Source organism: Callithrix jacchus, chromosome 6 (assembly GCF_049354715.1).
Source record: "Callithrix jacchus isolate 240 chromosome 6, calJac240_pri, whole genome shotgun sequence".
Lineage (NCBI taxonomy): Eukaryota > Metazoa > Chordata > Mammalia > Primates > Cebidae > Callithrix > Callithrix jacchus.
Window position 1 is genome coordinate 42,109,708 of NC_133507.1, and position 14,922 is coordinate 42,124,629.

The 14,922-nt window shown below is 37.3% G+C and overlaps 1 protein-coding gene across 10 annotated transcripts in view; it reads left to right on the plus strand.

Annotated features, from left to right (window-relative positions):
• Nucleotides 1–2,864: 2,864 nt before the first annotated feature.
• Nucleotides 2,865–14,922, plus strand: part of ZSWIM2 (zinc finger SWIM-type containing 2) — a 127,926-nt gene continuing 115,868 nt past the window's right edge. For 5 of the 10 annotated variants that reach the window (XM_035304327.3, XM_035304322.3, XM_017973891.4 and 2 more), the window contains exons 1-3: nucleotides 2,865–3,100; nucleotides 4,307–4,383; nucleotides 8,369–8,409. In XM_035304327.3, the coding sequence (XP_035160218.1) occupies nucleotides 2,936–3,100; nucleotides 4,307–4,383; nucleotides 8,369–8,409 (283 nt within the window). In that variant the 5' untranslated portion in view covers nucleotides 2,865–2,935. The other 5 variants (XM_078327188.1, XM_078327186.1, XM_078327185.1 and 2 more) reach the window with 5 other exon arrangements.

Below are 14,922 nucleotides of genomic sequence, written 5' to 3' on the forward strand. Positions count from 1 at the left end.
CCCAGTTGCGACTTTTTGACTTTTCTTAAGGTGGCTGTGCTGGTGCCTCCCTCTGGAATCCCTAGTTCTGTTTGCTTCCAGTCTTAAAGTCAATGTATTTTGTAACTTCTTTGTCAGATACCAGTATTCTGCCTTTCTTCTGTGTCTGTTCTCTAGAAGTAAACACAAACTCTTGTATCCATTTCATGTTTTTAATCCTAGAGAACCAGATCACTTACCTGTCTTCCAACGGCACCTCTGCATATTGCTTGCCATGTGTTAGACATGGCAAAAAGCTGAAGTTTCCTAGTAGCCTGCAACTCTGTAACACCATTACAGAAGTATGCTATACACACACACTTGCCCCAGGTATACAGTCATCTTAAACTCATCTCAATGTTTAAATCCATCTCTCCACATATTTCCACCTTCAACCCAACACACATATGCCCATATGGATCTTGGCAAGCTGACTTCTTCCCCTGACTTCTGTCACTTTTCTTCCTATCTCCTAGAGCATTCTTTTTCCTATAATTCCAAGGTCTAATACACTAGGTTTACCATTTTCTGTCTTAACAGGAGCAATCATAACTTATTAATACCTGTCTTTCATGACAATTGTATTGCTAAAGAGGTTAAACATTAATCCAAGAAACTCAGGTTTAAACTCAACCATCTTTTTTTTTTTTTTTTTTAGGCAGGGTCTTACTCTATCACCCAGGCTGGAGTGCAGCAGCACAGTCTCTGCTCACTGCAAACCTCCACCTCCAAAGCTCAGTGATCCTCACCCCTCAGCCTCATAAGTAGCTGGGACTACAGCCATGCATCATTATGCCTAGCCAAGTTTTGCATTTTTTGTAGAGACAGGGTTTTGTCATGTTGCCCACACTGGTCTCAAACTCCTGAGCTCAAGCAATCCCCCCAGCCTTGACCTCCTAAAATGCTGGAATTACAGGCGTGAGCCACCGCACCTGGCCCACATCTTTGTTTTTTGCAGTAACCACCTCCCTCTCACCTGGAGTAATATGCCACAGAATATACCTTAAGGAGGAAATTCAATTCTCCAATTTAATATTTGCAAAATGTTACCCCTATGGCAAACTCTTAAGAGATGAAGTAAACATATGGGATAGTAACCTGACTATAAAAATGTTTTTAAAGTCATAACCGACAGGTATAAAAACAAATGTCTTACAACTAGAGTGAAATTCTATCTAGCAATCTGTGCTTTCACTTTTTAACTTCTATGAAAGCATGAACACCGTTATTTTTACCATCCCTCCAAATGGAATTTATGAACCTATATTCCATTGATATAATGACTTGTGTCTTAAACATGTGACCCTTTGAAAATGTTTATCACATATACATGGAGCAAGTAAACAAGTATCACTATCTAGTTATAAGTAAAACACAACAGCTTTAACAATTTTTGCTGTTTTTAAAAAGTCCATAACTTTATTTTATATGTACACATATATATAAGGAAAGAGAAAAAAATTGTTGGCTAAATAAAGTGTTTTCACTCTGAAACCCAACTCATCATGCTATATAGCAAATATGGATTTCATTAATTTATTGAATTTTAAAGGTATACATATTGATATGTAAAATAATTTAATCCAATTTATAATTTCTTTTTCTCTATGAGTTTTTTCTAATGTTATAATGTATTACTTAAAAATCTAGTCCCATTAAATTGATGCTAAAGTTAGGAGTATGAATGTGAGTTGTTATTAGAATAAGAGAGTAAAAATAAAATCTAGTAAATAAAAACCTTAGACCTAAGATTTTTAAGGGTTGTATTACGTTTATCCAGGTGTCTCACCTGTGAAACCTGTCATTACCATCATTTTCTTACATTTTGTGCCTTTGCCATTTTCTGAGAATTCTCCTGCTTTTGACATAATCTACTTATGATTTCTACCCATGATAAAATAGGACAAATATCCTCTATCTTTGGCCACCAAGGCAAAGGTTACTGGGCCTCTAAATAGTGCTATCTCCTGCTTTTAATTTCCTATAGATATTTTAGTAATATGGCTTATTTTTAGTAATTATGACTCAAAATGTTGACCCATACATTATTACAGTTTTCTCCCTAAAACATGGTAACAAAGTTCAGAGACAATTTAAATTATTGGAGGTACAAATATTGCACACCTTGAAACTCTTACTCCTTAGTATACAGATTTATAAGTTTCATGTACCTATAGTCAATGGATTCTGTGCCACCACCTCCAAACATGCAATTAAAAAACGTTCCCTTACTTGAAGACCGTTCCCCTTCCAACATACACACACACACACACACACACACACACTGCAATGACTTAAGGATCTAGTTACTTCCCAAGTAGCTGGGACTACAGATGGCGCCTCTACGGGTGATGCGCTTCCTGGGGTTTAGACCTCCTGACTTTTACATCTTTCCCTGAGACTTGGTTAATCTGTGCACATAGGGAGCAATCCGAAAACGTTTGTGGAATGTTGTTGAACGTCAAAAATCGCTCTGGGCTCTGTAACCTCGGTTTTCTGATAAAGATGACGAATCACCACAGGATAATTTTAGCATCCAGAGTCCAGATTACAATCGGGTTTGCAACTTTCCTAACACGCAGGTTTCACCATCTCTGCCCCGGGGAAGCAGAAGAAGAAATGCAAGAAAACTGACAGCTATGCCTTCGGCCGCCAGCTTCCAAATCGGCCAGATGATTATTAAAAACACTCCTCAGGGGCGTCACTTCAAAATGCAGTGGAGGCTGGGGCAGAGTTACGGAATCCCCGCCAGCCCGCACCTTTGTTGCCCGCTCCTCGTCGGCGCAAGGCACGCCGGGACACCGCGGAGCCCAACCACCGTCACCAAGGCAACCAGCCTGCACGCCGTTATCTTGGACACCGACAGGCGCTTCAGTGAGCCGAGCAGAGGGGCCGCCTCCGCCCGCCCCCAGCTAGGATGCTTCGCGGAGGCTATAAGGCCTCTGAAAGGCGAAGACGCTTGAGCGAGAGCCTCAGCTGGCACCAAGATCAGGCGCTGAGTAGCAGCATCTACCTCCTACGAGAGATGGGCCCCACAGGCTTCCTGTTAAGGGAGGAGGAGCCGGAAAACAAGAATTTCCGAGTAACTACCGCCCCTACCGCCTGCTGTTCGCCACCAGCCCCGCCCACCGGGTTCCCCCCCACCCCCCCAGCCAGTTCCCCCTCACCCAGGCATACCCAATGTGTGTAGCCACCATCACAATCCCTGCAGATACTTGCTGCCTCACCCCTAACAGCGTCTCCCCGCGAGTGTTCCAGACTCTAAAAGATGTGCAAATTAAGAAGGAAATAGTATTTATTAGAAGTTTCTTTTTTGGAGGTTAAGATCTCAAACTGCAACTCTTGTAAAAGATGATGGCTCTTGATCTTTAGGCTTGAAAACGTGAGAGGCTTTATATGAATATCTGGTTTGCATTACATGTGTTCTTGGATCCGTTGTTAGTGGTCATTAGTCTTGTAAATCAAACGAAATGAAAATTCTACAATCTGCTAGCATACTGGAAATATTTGCTAAATAAATAAATTGATTTCCCTTTACTCTTTGTTCACCCTGAAACTGTATGAAGGCCCTATTAAAGGGTGGTTTAAATGGCAATACCTTGGAAAGGTATTAATGAATAAAAATTCAAGTTTGCTGAAAGACAACAGATATTTCATATTTGCATATTCCATTCTTAACCACTCAAAAATCAGCCACTGTACTACCTCCTAGGAGTTCACTTACAAAATTTTATGTTATTGTCCTACAGTTTAAGAGCTGAATGCAGTTTACTAGCCTGTATTTAAAGCATTTTTAAACTTGATTACTTTAAGACTTACTGTATTTAATTGTTTTAGCCAAACTAGTCTTGGTGAATAAATTTTGTCCTCTTCAATTAAATTAAATAAATTCACCGATTCAAATATATCAAACAAAATCCAAAATGAGTTACCTTACGAAAGGTACTTAGCTGCACCGCAAAGTAGAATTGCCTTACAGTAAGGAATTTAAGGGTTCATTTTTGCTTTTTTGTTTTTTGACTTTGGAAATTAGATTTATTTCACCTGCCTAAGAGCAGGTCACTTTAAAACCATTTTAATTTGTTAAGTTGCAAACAAAGATAAATAATGAAATGAAAAAATCAGCCTACAGACTGGTATCAAGAGTTAAGATTCTCCAGAAGAAATCTATTCAACGTTTTGGAATCACCTAAACTAAACTACCTCTTCAGATCTCTTTTATTAACTCAGGTTTGCTTTAACTCTAAAATTTTGCTGATTTTTTAATGTATGCATTTTTCTTTGAAAGGTTTTTCTAGGAAATCCTCATGTTTGTAACTGTTCCACATTTCTGCAAGGAGGGGAACTTTGTAAGCATATCTGCTGGTAGGTGACATTTTAATGAAGACCTTCCACAAAGGAACATCTTGGTGTGTTACATATTTTGTCTTCTTCATGGTTTGAATAACAACAAAATTAAAGAAATGTGGTGTTAGGGGAATATAAAGTTAAAATGGTCATGGCTTAATAATAAATTTTTCAGTATTTCCCTTTATTCTGAAAATTGAATAACATTTAAATTGAGAAGCATTTTATAATGTTAATGCTTTTAAATAGAAAAAAAATCAATTTTAGTTCTCATGTACAAATGTGAAATCTAACTAAAATGGGGAAAAATCCTGATCCCACCACTGATGATAATTATGTGGTTCATTTGAGATATGGTTGTGCTTCAACAAATTGTGTTTCCAAAATCACATTTTCTTGAATAGTAAATGTTCCATTTTCTGCATTTATTCATGGGAACTGAAAGCATTCACCTTTTCCATTATTGGTCTGTGGCCATCAAGTTTCAAAATATTTTTCTTTTTTATTAACATTTGACTATGAATCGTTTTTTAAATTTTCATTTTTTAAAATTTTTATATATTTGGGGGTACACGTACAGGTTTCTCACATGCATGTATTGCATAACGATGAAGTCTGGACTTTTAGTGTACTCATCACCCCAATAGTAAGTATAGTCTCTGCTGTCTCTTATTTCACTCTGTATGTCTATGTGAGCCATTGTTTAGCTTTCACTTTTAACTGAGAACATGCAGTATTTGACTTTCTATTTCTGAATTATTTCACTTAGGATAATGGCCTCTAGTTCCATCCATGCTGCTACAAAAGACATGATTTTTAAAATTTTTATGGCTGAGTTGTATTACATGGTAGATACACACACACACATACACACATACACACACACACACACACACACAGATATACATACACATTCACCACATTTTTTTTTGAGGCGGGGTTTTGCTCTCGCCCAGGCTGGAGTGCAATGGCGCCATCTCGGCTCACCGCAACCTCCGCCTCCCAGGTTCAAGCGAGTCTCCTGCCTCAGCCTCCTGAGTAGCTGAGATTACATACACGTGCCATCACGCCCAGCTAATTTTGTATTTTTAGTAGAGATGAGGTTTCTCTATGTTGGTCAGGCTGGTCTCAAACTCCCCACTTCAGATGATTTGCCCGCCTTGGCCTCCCAAAGTGCTAGGATTACAGGCGTGAGCCACTGTGCCTGGCCTATCTATATATACCACTTTTTATTTATGCAGCCTAAAATTATTTATAGTTAGGTTGATTCCATATCTTTGCTACTGTGAATAATGCTGTGATAAATATATGAGTTCAGGTATCTTTTTGATATAATGATTTCTTTCCCTGTAGGTATGTACCCTGGAATAGGGTTGCTGGCCATGGTAGCTCTAATTTTAGTTCTTTGAGAAATCTCCATTTTGTTTTCCATAAAGGTCATGCCAATTTGCATTCCTAGAAACAGTATGTAAGCATTCTTTTTCCTTCCCCAGGTCCTTATCGATGTTTGTTGCTTTTTGACTTTTAAATAATAGTCATTATAACATGTATAAGATGGTATCTCAGTGTGGTTTCAATTTACATTTCTCTTATGATTAGTGATGTCGAGCATTTTATCATATGTTTGTTGGCCACTTGTATTTTTTTTAAATGTCTGTTCATGCCCTTTGCCCACTTTTTAATGAGGTTATTGGGTTTTCAGGATATTAGCCCTCTGTCAAATAACGTAGTTTGCAGATATTTCTCACCATTCCTTAGGTTGTCAGTTTACTCTGTTGATTGCTTCATTTGCTGGTCAGAAGCTTTATAGTTAGTCTGTTCAGTTTTTCATTTGTTCTGCAGAAGCATTATTGTTTAATTAAGTCTATTAAACTATTTTTTCTTTTTGTTGCATTTGCTTATGAGGAATTGATCATAAATTCTTTGCCCAATGTCCAGAAGAATGTTTCTTAGGTTTTCTTTAAGGTTATTGTAGTTTAAGATCTCACATTTAGGTCTTTAATCCATTTTGAGTTAATTTTTGTATATGGTGAAAGCTATGGGTCCACTTTGATTCTTCTACATATAGCTACCTGATTTTCCCAGCACCATTTATTGAATAGGATGTCATTTCCCCAGCATATAATTTTGTTGACTTTGACTATAAATCTTTCAAGATAGAAGTAGAACTTTATTGAAGATTATGTCTACCAAATCTGAAATTTTTTCTCTAGTGTCAGAATCTATTTGTAGGGTAATTAACCTCTAGAAATATAAAAAAAATTTTCTTTAGTTTAAATCCAAATCAACTCATTTTGTTTTGCCTATCTATACTCCTACTAATAAATCGTTAATATTATTTTAATTTAGTTGATATTTAACATGAAAAAATAAGAAATTAAGAAAAGATTATGAGTTTCATATTTCCAATGCTTTTCTTTACAAGTAAAAAACATAGTTGTTATTTCTAATGTTTTTACCTACCAAGTTTTTTGCTCTTTCATTTTGATCAGTTTTTATTAAGCATCTAGTAACACAAGTTATTTACTCTACTTGACATAAAGATAAAATATGGTCCCTTCACAACTTACAATTTGGTATTATGATTACATTTAAAATTGTTTTTTTTTTACATTTTCATTTTATGTTAGGGCAAGGGTATTCTGTTTTCATTATTATATAACTCACTTTGTACAATATTGTAACGATTAAGTAAATGTAAATATAATAAAGTGTTTTATAATTAAAGTATATTTAGTATTTTTGAATAATAATAGGTGTTTCCCACTTTTTTTTAAAGGTCGCATTCATTTTAATTGGTAAAAATTAAAGATTTATTTTCTATTCTACATGCATAAATAGGAATTGAAAGTATTCACCTTTTCCATATTGGCCTATGGCAGTCGAATTTCAAAATATTTTTCTTTGCAATTAACATTTGACTATGAATCACTTTTTACATTTTCATTTGTTTTATTTTTATGTATTTAAGGGGTACAAGTACAGGGTTTTTTTTTTTTTTTGAGACGGAGTTTCACTCTTGTTACCCAGGCTGGAGTGCAATAGCGCGATCTCGGCTCACCGCAATCTCCACCTCCTGGGTTCAGGCAATTCTCCTGCCTCAGCGTCCTGAGTAGCTGGGATTATAATCCCAGCACTTTGGGAGGCCGAGGCGGATGGATCACGAGGTCAAGAGATCGGGACCATCCTGGTCATCATGGTGAAACCCCGTCTCTACTAAAAAAATACAAAAAATTAGCTGGGCAAGTACAGGTTTTTTACATGCATATATTGCATAGTGGTGAAGTCTGGTCCATTAAAGTGGTATATGTAGGAAAACAGCCATTTGGTACCCAATCCAGAAAATTACTCCATTTCCAAAGCAGTTTAAAGGCAGTACCGTAAGTACCTAAATCCCCTCATTATCCTTTCCCCATGAATGACTGTATGTCATTAGAAATACATGGGCTCGGCCAGGCACAGTGGCTCACGCCTGTAATCCCAGCACTTTGGGAGGCCGAGGCAGGTGGATCACGAGGTCAAGAGATCAAGACCATCCTGGTCACCATGGTGAAACCCTGTCTCTACTAAAAATAAAAATTAGCTGGGCATGGTGGCGCACGCCTGTAATCCCAGCTACTCGGGAGGCTGAGACAGGAGAATTGCCTGAACCCAGGAGGCGGAGGTTGCAGTGAGCTGAGATCATGCCATTGCACTCCAGCCTGGGTAACAAGAGCGAAACTCCGTCTCAAAAAAAAAAAAAACAGAAATACATGGGCTCTTTCTGACAAATTTCTTGACACCAAATGTCTTTTGTTTTCATTAATCATACTTTTTTTCACATATGGTTATTTTAAAATATAAGTTTAACAACTATTGTAACAGAAAGTTGAGTTTTAGGTTTATTCATAACACTTTCAGTAATGTAACTCATAATTCAATTTCTATTCTAAATATATGAAATGTCTTTTGAGGTTATGTCAAAAATAAATGTCTTGATTTTTTTTCTACTTGTGAATGTTAGGGTCTTGTTGAAAAAATTCAAGCTTCCGAGGAACCATGAATGTAAGTTTTGGCGTTTGAGTTTTTTGTTTTGTTATTTTATTTTACTGATTTAATATGATAATTATAAAATAAAAAATATGAGAATTTTTTATTTAACATTTTCTAAACTTAGATGGTTGTTTTTCTAGGGAATCCGGAAACTATCAGTAGCTCAGCTTGTTAAACCAAAGATACTTGGAACATTTTTCGTCTTTAAAAAAATGTAACTTTATATGTCATTTTCAAACTCATAGGCACTTAAAAACAGGTATGAAGCAATGGCTAGTTATTAAGTAGAAAAACATTTATGTATTCTAACAAAAGGTTACAGTTGGTTCTGTATCTAAAATTATTTTAATTGTGAGAAACATAGCGAATGTGATTTTTTTTAGATACCAGAAATAGACAGTTTGCATGGCACATTATATTATTCAAAAATGTTTGCTAAATGAAATTTTTTGCAAAGAGAGCAGAGTAAAAAGTAGTTTTTAGGTGAGTACTTAAATTGAGTTCAGAGCCAGTTATATAGTTATATAAGTTTAAATTCCAGAGTTCTTAAAAGCAAGAGAAAAAGAAAAGTAATTGCATTATAGGTCACTTAAATTTGTACATTTTATAATAAAGATACTGTCATGGTGAAAAGATTAACTGCAGTTGAGGAATTGTTTGACTTATATAGACCCATCTAAGAACTGCCACCATAGCATGTGTATACCTATGTAACAATCCTGCAAGATCTGCACATGTACCCCAGAACTTAAAGTAAAATTTTAAAAAACTATTAACAAATGTTTCTGATATTCATGAAGAATTAAATTGATAATTAGTTTTAATTTTTTTACTATTCAATGAGTATTGGTTTTATTTAGGCAAGTTTATTTCCCCCAGCTATTATATAATTATAACAGTAGACATATTTTAAAATTTATACCAGATAATAAATTATCATTAGTGTTTCACAGCGATTTTTCTTTTGTTCTCTTTTTCGCTCTATATATTCTATTAGAAATGTCTTCCATTTTCCATGTCTGCAACTATTAACTCTGTATCAACGATTCCCACTCTTACCAGCAGACCAATATTTCCAGTTGCCTTCTAGGCCACTCAATTTGGAGGTTCCATGGGCATCTTAAATCCTAGATTTCTCCATCTGTGGTCCCCTTTTAGATTTCCTACCTCACATACTAGCTTTCTTTTTTATTGTCTCTTCACAGCTATAAACTTTGATATTCTCTGTGATTTTTTCCCTCTCATCCTCTTCTGCCATATATTTACACATACCACAAATCCTGCTTGTTTTATATACAACTTGTTTCTCGAGTGTTTCTCTCTCCATACTCATTCTTATCTTTGTTACACTTTCCTCAGCCCTTAGTACCATTCTGTGTAGCTTCTTTGTTTTTTGTTTTTTTAAAAAATTTTTTATTGCATTTTAGGTTTTGGGGTACATGTGCAGAACATGCAAGACAGTTGCGTAGGTACACACATGGCAGTGTGTTTTGCTTCCTTTCTCCCCTTCACCCACAGTTGGCATTGCTCCCCAGGCTATCCCTCCCCAGCTCCCCCTCCTGCTGGCCCTGCCTTTTCCCCTCAATAGACCCCAGTGTTTAGTACTCCCCTCCCTGTGTCCATGTGTCCTCATTTTTCATCACCCGCCTATGAGTGAGAATATGCGGTGTTTCATTTTCTGTTCTTGTGTCAGTTTGCTGAGAATAATGTTCTCCAGATTCATCCATGTCCCTACAAACGACACGAACTCATCATTTCTGATTGCTGCATAATATTCCATGGTGTATGTGTCCCACATTTTCCCAATCCAGTCTATCATCAATGAGCATTTGGGTTGATTCCAGGTCTTTGCTATTGTAAACAGTGCTGCAATGAACATTTGTGTGCATGTATCCTTATAGTAGAACGATTTATAGTCCTTTGGATATATACCCAGTAATGGGATTGCTGGGTCAAATGGAATTTCTATTTCTAAGGCCTTGAGGAATCACCACACTGTCTTCCACAATGGTTGAACTAATTTACACTCCCAACAGTGTAAAAGTGTTCCTTTTTCTCCACATCCTCTCCAGCATCTGTTGTCTCCAGATTTTTTAATGATAGCCATTCTAACTGGCGTGAGATGTTATCTCAATGTGGTTTTGATTTGCATCTCTCTGATGACCAGTGATGATGAGCATTTTTTCATATGATTGTTGGCCTCATATATGTCTTCTTTCGTAAAGTGTCTGTTCATATCCTTTGCCCAATTTTGAATGGGCTTGTTTGTTTTTTCCTGAAAATCTGTTTGAGTTCTTTGTAAATTCTGGATATCAGCCCTGTGTCAGATGGGTAAACTGCAAACATTTTTTCCCATTCTGTTGGTTGCCGATTCACTCTAGTGACTGTTTCTTTTGCTGTGGAGTTTCATTAGGTCCCATTTGTCTATTTTGGCTTTTGTTGCCAATGCTTTTGGTGTTTTGTTCATGAAGTCCTTGCCTACTCCTATGTCCTGGATGGTTTTCGCCTAGATTCCCTTCTAGGGTTTTTACGGTGCCAGGTATTATGTTTAAGTCTTTAATCCATCTGGAGTTAATTTTAGTGTAAGGTGTCAGGAAGGGGTCCAGTTTCTGCTTTCTGCACATGGCTAGCCAGTTTTCCCAACACCATTTGTTAAACAGGGAATCCTTTCCCCATTGCTTGTTTTTGTCAGGTTTATCAAAGATTGTATGGTTGTAGATATGTTGTGTTGCCTCCAATGCCTCTGTTCTGTTCCATTGGTCTATGTCTCTGTTTTGGTACCAGTACCATGCTGTTTTGATTACTGTAGCCTTGTACTATAGTTTGAAATTTGGTAGTGTGATGCCCCCCACTGTGTTCTTTTTGCTTAGAATTGACCTGGCTATGCGGGCTCTCTTTTGGTTCCATATGAAGTTCATGGTGTTTTTTTCCAGTTCTGTGAAGAAAGTCAATGGTAGCTTGATGGGGATAGCGTTGATTCTGTAAATTACTTTGGGCAGTATAGCCATTTTCACGATATTAATTCTTCCTAACCATGAACGTGGAATGTTTCTCCAACTGTTTGTGTCCTCTCTTATTTCATTGAGCAGTGGTTTGTAGTTTTTCTTGAAGAGGTCCCTTACATTCTTTGTGAGTTGTATTCCAAGGTATTTTATTCTTTTTGTAGCAATTGTGAATGGCAGTTCGTTCTTGATTTGGCTTTCTTTAAGTCTGTTCTTGGTGTAGAGAGATGCTTGTGATTTTTGCACATTGATTTTATATCCTGAGACTTTGCTGAAGTTGCTTATCAGTTTCAGGAGTTTTTGGGCTGAGGTGATGGGGTCTTCTAGGTATACTATCATGTCGTCTGCAAACAGAGACAATTTGGCTTCCACCTTTCCTATTTGAATACCCTTTCTTTCTTTTTCTTGCCTGATTGCTCTGGCTAGAACTTCCGGTACTATATTGAATAGGAGCGGTGAAAGAGGGCATCCTTGTCTAGGGCCAGATTGCAAAGGGAATGCTTCCAGTTTTTGCCCATTCAGTATGATATTGGCTGTTGGTTTGTCATAAATAGCTTTTATTACTTTGAGATACGTTCCATCGATACCGAGTTTATTGAGGGTTTTTAGCATAAAGGGCTATTGAATCTTGTCAAATGCCTTCTCTGCGTCAATTGAGATAATCATGTGGTTTTGTTTTTGGTTCTGTTTATGTGGTGAATTACATTTATAGACTTGTGTATGTTGAACCAGCCTTGCATCCCCAGGATGAATCCTACTTGATCATGATGAATAAGTTTTTTGATTTGCTGTTGCAATCGGCTTGCCAATATTTTATTGAAGATATTTGCATCTATGTTCATCATGGATATTGGCCTGAAGTTTTCTTTTCTTGTTGGGTCTCTGCTGGGTTTTGGTATCAGGATGATAATGGTCTCATAAAATGATTTGGGAAGGATTCCCTCTTTTTGGATTATTTGGAATAGTTTCAGAAGGAATGGTACCAGCTCCTCTCTGTGTGTCTGGTAGAATTCGGCTGTGAACCCGTCTGGACCTGGGCTTTTTTTGTGTGGTAGGCTCTTAATTGCTGCCTCGACTTCTGACCTTGTTATTGGTCTATTCATAGTTTCAGCTTCCTCCTGGTTTAGGCTTGGGAGGACACAGGTGTCCAGGAATTTATCCATTTCTTCCAGGTTTACTAGTTTATGTGCATAGAGTTGTTTGTAATATTCTCTGATGATGGTTTGAATTTCTGTGGAATCTGTGGTGATTTCCCCTTTATCATTTTTTATTGCATCTATTTGGTTGTTCTCTCTTTTCTTTTTAATCAATCTGGCTAGTGGTCTGTCTATTTTGTTGATCTTTTCGAAAAACAGCTCTTGGATTTATTGATTTTTTGAAGGGTTTTTCGTGTCTTTATCTCCTTCAGTTCAGCTCTGATCTTAGTTATTTCTTGTCTTCTGCTGGGTTTTGAGTTTTTTTGATCTTGCTCCTCTAGCTCTTTCGATTTTGATGATAGGGTGTCAATTTTGGATCTCTCCATTCTTCTCATATGGTCACTGATTGCTATATACTTTCCTCTAGAGACTGCTTTAAATGTGTCCCAGAGATTCTGGTATGTTGTGTCTTCGTTCTCATTGGTTTTGAAGAACTCCTTTATTTCTGCCTTTATTTCACTGTTTATCCAGTCAACATTCAAGAGCCAGTTGTTCAGTTTCCATGAAGCTGTGTGGTTCTGGGTTGGTCTCTGAATTCTGAGTTCTAACTTGATTGCACTATGGTCTGAGAGGCTGTTTGTTATGATTTCAGTTGTTTTGCATTTGCTGAGCAGTGCTATACTTCCAATTATGTGGTCAATTTTAGAGTAGGTGTGATGTGGTGCTGAGAAGAATGTGTACTCTGTGGATTTGGGGTGGAGAGTTCTGTAAATGTCTATCAGGTTTGCTTGCTCCAGGTCTGAGTTCAAGCCCTGGATATCCTTGTTGATTTTCTGTCTGGTTGATCTGTCTAATATTGACAGTGGAGTGTTAAAGTCTCCCACTATTATTGTGTGGGAGTCTACATCTCTTTGTAGGTCATTAAGAACTTGCCTTATATATCTGGGTGATCCTGTATTGGGTCCATATATGTTTAGGATCATTAGCTCTTCTTGTTGTATCGATCCTTTTACGATTATGTAATGGCCTTCTTTGTCTCTTTTGATCTTTGTTGCTTTAAAGTCTATTTTTTCAGAGATGAGAATTGCAACTCCTGCCTTTTTTTGCTCTCCATTTGCTTGGTAAATCTTCCTCCATCCCTTTATTTTGAGCCTTTGTGTATCCTTGCATGTGAGATGGGTTTCCTGGATACAGCACACTGATGGGTTTTGGATTTTTATCCAATTTGCCAGTCTGTGTCTTTTGATTGGTGCATTTAGTCCATTTACATTTAGGGTTAATATTGTTATGTGTGAATTTGATAGTGCCGTTTTGATGGTAGCTGGCTGTTTAGCCCATTAGTTGTTGTAGATTCTTCATTATGTTGATGCTCTTTAGCATTTAGTGTGATGTTGGAATGGCTGGTACTGGTTGTTCCTTTCTATGTTTGGTGCCTCTTTCAGGAGCTCTTGTAAAGCAGGCCTGGTGGTGACAAACTCTCTGAGTACTTGCTTATTCGCATAGGATTTTATTTTTCCTTCACTTATGAAGCTCAGTTTGACTGGATATGAAATTCTGGGTTGAAAGTTCTTTTCTTTAAGGATTTTGAATATTGGCCCCCACTCTCTTCTGGCTTGTAGTGTTTCTGCCGAGAGATCTGCTGTGAGTCTTACGGGATTCCCTTTGTGGGTGACCCGACCTTTCTCTCTGGCTGCCCTTAGTATTTTCTCCTTTATTTCAATCTAGTTGAATCTGACGATTATGTGTCTTGGGGTTGCTCTTCTTGCTGAATATCTTTGTGGTGATCTTTGTATTTCCTGCATTTGAGTGTTGGCCTGTCTTGCTGGGTGGGGGAAATTTTCCGGGATAATGTCCTGAAGAGTATTTTCCAGCTTGGATTCATTCTCTTCATCACATTCTGGTACGCCTATCAAACGTAGGTTAGGTCTCTTCACATAGTCCGACATTTCTTGGAGCCTTTGTTCATTCCTTTTTGCACTTTTTTCTCTGATCTTGGTTTCTGGTTTTATTTCATTGAGTTGATCTTCGACTTCTGATATTCTTTCTTCTGCTTGGTCAATTTGGCTATTGAAACTTGTGCATGCATCACGAAGTTCTCGTATTGTGTTTTTCACCTCCTTTAATTCATTCATATTCCTCTCTAAGTTATACATTCTTGTTATCATTTCCTCGAATCTTTTTTCAAGGTTCTCAGTTTGTTTGCATTGATTTAAAACATGTTCTTTTAGCTCACAAACGTTTCTTATTATCCACCTTCTGAAGTCTAATTCCGTCATTTCATCACAGTCATTCTCCGTCCAGCTTTGTTTTCTTGCTGGTGAGGAGTTTTGGTCCTTTTTAGGAGGCGAGGTGTTCTGGTTTCGGGTGTTTTCCTCCTTTTTGCACTG